Below are 10,093 nucleotides of genomic sequence, written 5' to 3'. Positions count from 1 at the left end.
AATAATAATAATGGTGTAGGGCGGCACAGTGGATCAGCTGGTAAATGCGTTGGCCTCACAGTTCTGAGGTCCCGGATTCAATCCCGCACCAGCCTGTGTGGAGTATGCATGTTCTGCCCGTGCCTGCGTAGGTTTTCTCCAGGCACTCCGGTTTCCTCCCATATCACAAAAACATTCAACAATAATTGGACACTCTAAATCGCCCTAAGTGTGATTGTGAGTGCGACTATTGTGTGTCTCCGTGTGACCTGCGATTGCCCGTTGATAGGCTCCAGCCCTCCCCATGACCCTCATGAGGATAAGCGGTAAAGAAAATGTATGGATAAAAAATAATAATAATAACAACACATTAAACATATTGCATTTGTCAACAATCAAATACACTTTCCACTAACCTGTTTGCCAGATGCTGGTGTCAGCGATGCGGTGCAGCGGAATTCAGAAAAGTCATGCCAGCTGCCGAGAGCCTAGCTCGACGTAAGTGGAAGGATGGTTGGAAGCTGAGTTTGCTGACAGCAATTTTTTTTCAATCTCCCCACCTTTCCTAAACTAAAATACGTGAAAACAACAACATATATAGTGCTTCGATGAATGTGTTGAGAGAATATGAACCTCAGGGTTGGATCATTATCGGAATGAGGAAATAATTTTATAGAAGAGAACTGAACGATTCATTAAACGAATCTTTTGAAAAAAATCTTTTTGGGGAACTGGCGTTATTATGACTCCCACAGAGTTTCTAGACGTGACATGCCCCCACTATCACATGATTGGCTCCTCCTACAGAAGAAGTAAAGCGTGTTTTACAGGGGTACAAGAGCCAAAGAGCCAATCACAGTGCACCGGCGCAGTATTATTGGACCACAACACATCTTGCCTAGAAACTTGTGAAAATCCTAATAATTTGTCAGTCTGGCGAGCAGTCCATACGCCACTTCTAGGCAACACAAAGTAAATGGATTACAATTCACAAATGACCGCTTGACCTTCCTTCCATGTCCATTCTGTATCTATGTATTTATTTGAAAAAAGCACATTTAAAATTAACATTGAAAACTCACCTGAAATCAAGTCACAAAGACAAAAAGAAAAGTCATTTTTGCTTTAATTATGGTTTTTTAAATGTAAAATGTTGGTTAAGACTGCCCTTTTTCCTCTCGTTGGTTGCCTCCATGTAGAAGGCCCACTTGGGAACGCACACATCTTTGGATGGATATTTCATGAGCAAATAATAACTTCCCATTTGTCCATCCTCACAAAGGTCACAGGAGTGCTGGAGCCTATTCCAGCTATCTACAGGCAGGAGGCGGGGTACATACGAGCCAAACACAAAACAATGATATTGGTAAACAAATCCATTTACAATACATTGTAGTTTTCACGGGCAGTGACAAAATTCTAATTTGATGGTGGTTAAACCATATTTTCCTGTATGACATAATGATACAATAAATTATTGTGTCCCACCCCACATATAGATATACTACGTTGAAATAAAAATGCGTTGCACATGTCGCCTCCTCCCCAATGACACCCAGGATAGGCTCCAGCACTCTCGTGACCCCCGTGAGGATGAGCAGCTCAGAAAATGGAAAATGGCTATATACTGTTGTTCATGTTTGTTTTGTGACAAATTAAGGAACCAGACTTTTGTAGCGGGTTAATGAGAGCATTTATTAACCATTCAGTCTGCCAAGGTGCTGTTGATTTATTCTGGCAGTGTCGCACACTTTCTGAGTAATGTTTGGTACAGGCGCCAGCAAGGTAAGTTAATAGGTATGCGTGGAGTGTAACGATGAGAGCTGTTGATTGCTCCGCTGATGGGCCGGGTTAATTATTAGGAGCAGGAGTCGCACATCTTTCCTGAATTAGTGTGGATTAATTGAACGCGCTCCTTGGCAAGTGTGTGTCTGTGTGTGTGCTTAAGTGGCAATCCTCTCATCACATCCCTCTATCTGTCATGACCAAGAGCCATCTGCCGGCTGAAAGCTTTTTTCCATTTTATATGTCTTTTATCATTACCTTATCAACCGCCTCCCTCTTGCGTTGTATCAAAACAAACCTTCTTTGAAATGCACTCGGAAAATCAATTAGTAACACAATACTGCACTTTTCCCCTCCCATATGCAATCTTGCTTCCTTCCCTTTTCCCTCCTGCCGTTAGAAGTGCATCCTGAGCGTGTGTCTGTGCGTGTGTGTCGAATTGCCGCACTGCCAGGAAGTGAGCTTTGTCTTACAGTATGTTCACCCCAGGACATCTTTTGGGGGGAGCACAAAATTCAATCTCAACTCCGCAGTGAGTGGTAGGCGCGAAAGAAAAACAAGTTGAAGCCGCTTCAACTCGGAATAATCTTTCGAGTTCATCCGTCTCCTCCCGGACCCCCAGTGGCCAACATTACAGCGTGCAGATGGTCAGGGGAGATTTAGGAGCCGCAATTCATCAATGTAACTGGACAAGTGCTCTGGAAAGCTCTCATCCAGCTGGACCGCCATTCCCTTTGGGCACACCTCAGTCAGGCTTCTGCCCTCCCTCGGCCTCCTCAGGCTTTCCTCAGACTTTTTGGGAGCTCACATCCTTGCCAGAAAAAAAAAAAAGTTAATTTGTTTACAGGACAGCAATAGCAATGAAGTTATGGGAAAGAGTAGTGGAGGCTAGACTCAGGATGGAAGTAAGTATCTGCGAGCAACAGTATGGTTTCATGCCAAGAAAGAGTACCACAGATGCATTATTTGCCTTGAGGGTGCTTGTGAAAAAGTACAGAGAAGGTCAGAAGGAGATACATTGTATCTTTGTAGACCAAGAGAAAGCCTATGACAGAGTACCAAGAGAGGAACTGTGGCGGAGAAATATGTTAGAATAGTACAGGACATGTGTGAGGGCAGCAGAACAATGGTGAGGTGTGCCGTTGGTGTGTCATAAAAATTTAAGGTGGAGGTGGGACTGCATCAGGGATCCACCCTGAGTCCCTACCTGTTTGCGGTAGTAATGGATATGCTGACAGATGAGGTTAGACTGGATTCCCCTTGGACCATGATCGCAGATGATATTGTGATCTGTATTGAAGGCAGGGAGCAGATGGAGGAACAATTAGAAAGATGAAGGCACGCACTGGAAATGAGAGGAATGAAGATTAGCCAAATTAAAACTGAATATATGTGCGTGAATGTGAGGGGCGGAGGGGGAAGAGTGAAGTTCCATAGAAAAGAGATAGCAAGGGTGGACGACTTCAAATACTTGGGGTCAACAATACAGAGCAATGGAGAATGTGGTAAAGAAGTGAAGAAACGGGACCAAGCAGGGTGGAACAGTTGGCGGAAGGTGACTGGTGTTCTATGTGATAGAGGAATATCCGCCAGGATGAAGGGCAAAGTTTAGTGGTGAGGCCGGCCATGATGAATGGATAAGAGGCGGTGGCTCTGAAAAACCAACAGAAAGCAGAACTGGAGGTAGCAGAAATGAAGATGTTGAGGTTCTTGCTCAGACTGAGCAGGTTGGATAGGATTAGAAATCAGCTCATTAGTTGGACAGCCAAAGTTGGATGTTTAGGAGACAAGGTTAGTGATAGCAAACTTAGATGGTTTGGACATGTTCAGAGGCGAGAGAGTGAGTATATTGGTAGGACGGTGCTGTGGATGGAGCTGCCAGGCAAACGAGCGAGAGAAAGACCAAAGAAAAGGTTGATGGATGTTGTGAGGGCGGACATGAGGACAGTGGGTGTTTGAGAGGAGGATGAACGAGATAGGCTTAGATGGAAAAAGATGACACGGTGTGGCGACCCCTGACAGGACAAGCCGAAAGACAAGAAGAAGAAGAACAAAAGGGAATTGGAGGAAATTCCTTGACCAGAGACACTGGGAATCATTTATTGAGATCACGCTCAATGCTAATTACCAACCTTAACCCAAAAGGAGCTGGACAATTGTAAAAATGAAAATAAAATACAGTCAATGACACGCGTGCACACCAGTCAATTGATGCTGGCAAACAGCGCCGGAAAATCTGCGAATCCTGGTGCTCTTATTAGGAAACAACATCTAAGGCAACAGTCGTACTACTGTTTTGTTTTTATCAAACCACAAACAACAATGCACGATTGTGTAGGACACATCATATTATGTGGCCTGCAAAAAGAAAATCAGGTGCATCTACTTCAGGTTTCTTGCTAAAAATATGTTGTAAAATTGCAAATTGCCTTCACTTTTAATAACCATGATTCTCGCTCGGAGTGACCAGGTTGGATAGGATTAGAAATGAGCTCATTAGAGGGACAGCCAAAACTGGATGTTTTGGAGACAAGATTCGAGAGAGCAGACTTCGATGGTTTGGACATGTTCAGAGGCGAGAGAGTGAGTATATTGGGAGAAGGATGCTGAGGATGGAGCTCCCAGGCAAAAGAGCGAGAGGAAGACCAAAGAGAAGGTTTATGGATGTGGTGAGGGAAGACATGAGGGCAGTTGGGGTTAGAGAGGAAGATGCAGGAGATAGGCTAAGATGGCAAAAGATGACACGCTGTGGCGACCCCTAACGGGACAAGCCGAAAGGAAAAAAAGAAGAAGAAGAAGAAGAAGATTGCAAGCATTTATTTATTACCGAACAATATTTTGAAAATAATTTAACATCTTCAACCAATTGTTTTCCTTGACTTTGTATTTCAAAACCTATGACCCAACAAATTGTCAGTGCATACAGTAAGGAATAATATGATATGACGATTATTATTTATAGGGTTTCACTGTCATAATGGCCCTCCAAAGGAACTCATAACTACAGTGTGGGCCATGACTGCAATGTATTTGACACCCCTAGACTCTAGGAAGAAGTGGATTGCTGCTGCATCTACCGTATATCATAGTAGGAAATGGGTGAGAAGTAAAGAAAACCTTGGATGAGTGAGAAGCTCTTGACAATGATCGCTACATCATTCACTGACTGCACTCTACATTTCTCTTTAGTCACAGGTAGATGTGAAATCATAATTAAGTGTTTCATGTCTTAGGGTTATCCTTATCAGTGTCCTCTGTGAGCTGGAGCCAATTCCGGCCGACATGGGGCAAGACGTGAGGATGAACTCTGGACTGGACGCAAGTCAATCGCAGGACACACATAAAGAAGATTGTCCTTACTAACGTACACACTTATCGACAATTTAGAGTATTCAATGAACCCCCCCAAAACATTTAAAAACATGTATTTGGAATATGGTAGAAAGCTGGAGTACCTAGAGAAAACATACACAAGTTTCGGAAGAACATGCAAACAGGAAGTAGGTAGTCTCGATTCGAATCCCCAAACTCAGAACTGCGTGGCAGCTTTGGTAACCACGATGCACCTTGCTGCCAACAATGTACTCCAAGAAGAAACTATTTTCCAACATCAACAGGGTAAACAAACAAAAAAAAAAAAAATCAATAGGATGTCAGAATAGAAAGCTTGAGACTTCTATGGGGCCACGCAGGGATGCCATGTGGTCATGTGACTTCCTGGTTCTTTTTGATTTGTCAAAAAAAAAAAAAAAAAAAAAAAGGTAAAGTTCAGGTAGTGTTTTTCTTACCAAAAGAATTCACGTAAAAGTAAAAACTATGCTCCATTAAAACTGACAAATACAATTTGTCTCATTACTACTATCCTCTGCCCATTATAGTACTAAAGTTAGTTGGGCCTAAACTTTTACCTGTGAGTATGAGCTGGACCCAAGACAAGGAATAAAATCCTACTTGGTCCTGGGATTTAGATCTGACTGAAACTACAATTATCGTATCCTATCATAGTTTATAGCCCACAGCTGGCTCGAGTTTTGTCATTGAGAAGGTTCATTTGTTTTTTTTTTTTTTTGTATAATCCCACTAACCTCCCCAAAATAACCTAAACAAGTACAGATATTACCTCCTCCAGAGGTAAGGATTTATAATTTATCCTCTTCCCCCGAGGCCATATGACGATACAGGGTTTACAGTTGTTCGCTCATCGAAGGATGTCTGATATTTGCAATTGTCACGCTATATTAACAGGAAAGATGAATGTACTGAGTATTTTTTTAACCAGATGTGCAAAGGTACTTACACACTGTACGCATGTGGAATTACAGATAGTGTTGTAAAGAAAAAAGACAAGAAGGTGAAGGTAGAAGTACTGAAAAAAAAGTGACAAGTAGTCACTTGGGGTATTGTTTTTTTTCCAACATATAGAATGCCGGTCAAAAGTGGTCAAATACAAGTACAGTTATCTGAAAAATGTACATGTACACATAAAATGTACGGTAACAAAGTATCTGTACTTCATTCCTTTCCACCACTGTTTTGAACAGTGAGTCAGCATAAACAGTAACATCTCTTAACTCCTGTCATTATTTTTTCTCTGTACTACCTTCTCCATTTAACCTTGATATATCCAAGTTAAAGTTAATTAATGGAAAGAAAGATATACTACACATTCTTCAGTCTGTGATGAAATACTTGGAATCCCATTGTGCAATTTCTCAAGAGCAGGGTGGGGGTTAGTTTTTATCTAACCGTAATCTGAAAACACAAAATAATTAATTTCCAGGGTGTTCTTATTTCCTTTCCCACTTGGAATGTGGCGCGTTCTGCGTAACCCCATTTGCGGGATTGATATTGTGCGATACGCCACTTGGAAACAATGTTGCTCCTGTGGCATACCCCCTCCCAAAAACAAATGGTCTTCTTCCTGCCGGAGGCTGTCTGATAGACACAGTTTGAGATTGGTTCTGTTGAATAAGGGATGAATCTCTCTGGGTGTCACCATGGCGCCATGACCTCTGAAATATCATTATCTACAGGGGAGGGAGGTTAAATTCTGTAATATTGCTTGAATACAAGTGAATGGGGTACAAAAGTGTATCATTTTTTTTCCCCCCTGCCCTGTGGTAGGATGCAGCACGCCTAATGCAATCGTCCGTTATTCACAAATATCAGGGTTAATTACAGTCTTGCGACCCATCATCACACTTGAAAAATAGGAGGGAGTTTAATCGTTTACCACTCAAAGACATCCAGCAAAGTAGGGATATTACAATATGGGCTTTTGAGGCCTGTATTCTCGTACTGTGATATTTATCTTTCTTTTTATTTTTTATTCCGAATGGAAAGCGGTGCGTTAACATGGAATAAATTACCATTGAAGCTCCAAGTAGCAATGAATGGGCCCTCACAGGTTCTTTTTTTCATGGCCAAACAATTAAAATGATGATCAAACTTTGACAAAGTGCTCCACACACATTAGATAACGTAGGTCTAAAAGCTTCACAATATAAGATCACCTGTCTGTCTAGAATACCTGCTTCCGATTGGGACTCAGGTGTTTGTCAAAGTACAAGCTCAAAAATTTGTCCAAAATGGCTGCTTCATCTCAAAAGAAATGAGACTCGTCCACCCAATTTACTGTTGCTCATCCAAACTGGTCTGTGGGAAATTTTGTTCTTCTCACCGGAAGGCTTTCCTGATGGAGTTTTCTTTGTGACATGTATATATTTTCGCTAGGATAAACAAGGTTATAAAAATTACTGAGTTTGCCAGTCAATTGAACCCTCAAAAGGCTATTAATAACAATCATAAAAAAAAGATTCCTCCTCAATACATCAATTCATGTGACATGTCTCGTGTTATATTACACTGCTCAAACATCCACCCATCCATTTTCTGGACCGCTTATCCTCACTCGGGTCACTAGTGGCACTGGCGTGCTGGAGGCAATCCCTTAGGGCGAGAGCCGCGGTACACCCTGAACTGGTTGCCAGACAATCGCAGGGCACACACAGACGAACAACTTTTGGCACTCATATTCACACCAACAGATAATTTAGAATTCAATTAACTTATCGTGCGTGTTTTGGGAAATGGAGGAAACCCGAGTACCAGGAGAAAAGCCACGCAGAAAATGTGCAAACTGCAGACCACTGGGACAAGGATTTGAATCCTGGTCATCAAAACAATGAGGCAGACCAGTTGTCCACCGTATCAGCCAGTTTAAATATGTGCTTGAATAAATATGAGCTTCGTAATGAATTGAGGAATATTTGATGTTGCTCATCACTGATAGCTATTTCATGGTGCAATGATTTTTATACCTATATGTTTTAAAAACGAAGATCTAATTTGTGTTTGGTGTAATGTTTATAATGTTGCAAAATTAATTTATATTTCACTCAGGGTCTTCTACAGCTGGAATCAATATTTCACTTGCTGCGGATGTTCTGCACTTGTCTCTCTAGTGACAACCCGAGACCATTTCAAATGTTGAAATGAACTTCCTGTTGACCAGAGCAACAAAGATCAGTTCTTTGTTGATCATGCTATGCTGCCGAGCCTCCTGCGATCTATGTCGTATTGTTGATTTTGACCTTGTGTCAACGGACATCTCCTGGTTATTCATGAGCCAAGCGGGAACCAACGCATGGGGAGAACATGGAAACACAGTCAGGACTGTGAGCAAAATGTGCTAAACAAAACTCTACCTTGGTCCTTTGGCAATCTCTTTTGAAACAATTCTCCCAGTCCTTGTGACGTTCTATGTACTTCAGTCTCCTCCAAAAGTCGAAAACATATTTGAGCTTTGCTGAAGAATTTCTATGTGATTCCCTGTTTTAGAATCAAAATTCAAATACAGATGATGGGTGGACAAAGTGAGTAGTATTGCGTTTCAAATTGTTGAATTTCATGCAACTGACGTGGGATCAGCTCACAGACAAATTCATCACACAGTCCTATTGGGATGACACGGTGTGGAACCCCCCCCCCCTGCTTTTTGTGACAGTTTTATTTGGTGGTGTACTATGACATTTTTTTCTAATGCCAAACTGGACAGGTCAGGAAACACTTCCCTCTATGGCATCAGATATCTGTGTTTAAAACAGACCATGTGACCTTTCATAAACTTTTATAAAACTAACAAAAGTTTTTCACTTTGATTAGGGATGCTCACAGTGGCCCCAAAGGGTTTCCACTGCGCAGACGCCGAGAGAACCTGCAACCCCTGCCTGGATGCGGCCAAAGCCTGCAACCTCAACGGCACCTGCAAGAGGCACCGCTCCGCCTATATCGCCACCTGCAGCAAGGAGGACCCCAATAAGGGGGAAACCTGCAGCAAGAAGCGCTGCCACAAAGCACTCCGCCTCTTCCTGGACCGCGTGCCCACCGAGTTCAGCCACCGCCTGCTCTTCTGCCCCTGCCAGACCGAGGGCTGCGCCGAGCGCCGCCGCCAGACCATTGTGCCAGATTGCTCCTATAAAGAAAAAGAAAAACCCAACTGCCTGGAGCTGAGGACGGTCTGCCGCCAGGACTCTCTGTGCAGGTGCGTGTGGAGGGAGGGCCTGGGAGGGGCTCAGAGAACAAGTTGCACAAGTGCCAATGGAAAATGAGCTCTCAAAAAGTTGGCTGCCTGAAGCAGTAGCCTTCTATGCGTTGTCGGTACTCTGGGCGAGTCTGGTGTTAGCATCCTCTAATCGATGGATGCTTTTGTGGTCCACCACTGCAGTCGTGAGCCTTTTGGACCTTTCTGGAAGATTGTTTCTTTTTGATTTTGGCAATACAAAAGTGAATCTATAAAAACTTTGACTTTGAGAATTAAAAACATCTTGGACTCTTCTACTACAGCTATATTACTATATTTTTGTCTGGTTTGGGCTAATCCTGCAGACAGCTTGGTGGTCAACTTCTCCCTCACAGTTCAAATCCATGTGTTATCTCTGGGTATTCTGGTTTCCCCTCACATTCAAAAATCATACATGGAAGGTTAATTGAAGACACTAAATTGTCCTTAGGTGTGAATGGTTGTTTATATGTATCCTGCGATTGGCTGGGGACCAGTTGAGGGTGTAGTACGCCTCTTGCCCAGAATCAGCTGGGATAAACTCCAGCAGACCCGCGACCCTAGTGAGGATCAGTAATTTGGAAAATGGATGGATGGATAATTATGCATTTAATACCTAGAGCCATCCGTACAGCTTCAAAACCCAGCCCCCAAAGCTATGCCGCTAGCGAGAGCCCCCATGATGATAGAAAATCATGCATCATCCATCCGTAAGGGTTGCCTAATAGATCTTTTTTTATTTTCAGCTTAATCTGATTTCAAAACATG

The 10,093-nt window shown here is 42.7% G+C and overlaps 1 protein-coding gene across 2 annotated transcripts in view; it reads left to right on the top strand.

Moving 5' to 3' along the window:
- Window positions 1-10,093, top strand: part of LOC133499560 (GDNF family receptor alpha-2-like) — an 80,684-nt gene that overhangs the window by 40,897 nt on the left and 29,694 nt on the right. For both annotated transcript variants that reach the window (XM_061817719.1, XM_061817718.1), the window contains exon 4: window positions 8,929-9,307. In XM_061817719.1, the coding sequence (XP_061673703.1) occupies window positions 8,929-9,307 (379 nt within the window). The remainder of the gene's footprint in view (window positions 1-8,928; window positions 9,308-10,093) is intronic.

This window comes from Syngnathoides biaculeatus, chromosome 4 (genome assembly GCF_019802595.1).
Source record: "Syngnathoides biaculeatus isolate LvHL_M chromosome 4, ASM1980259v1, whole genome shotgun sequence".
In the NCBI taxonomy this organism is placed as follows: Eukaryota; Metazoa; Chordata; class Actinopteri; order Syngnathiformes; family Syngnathidae; genus Syngnathoides; species Syngnathoides biaculeatus.
This window is presented reverse-complemented; position numbering and strand designations above follow the sequence as displayed.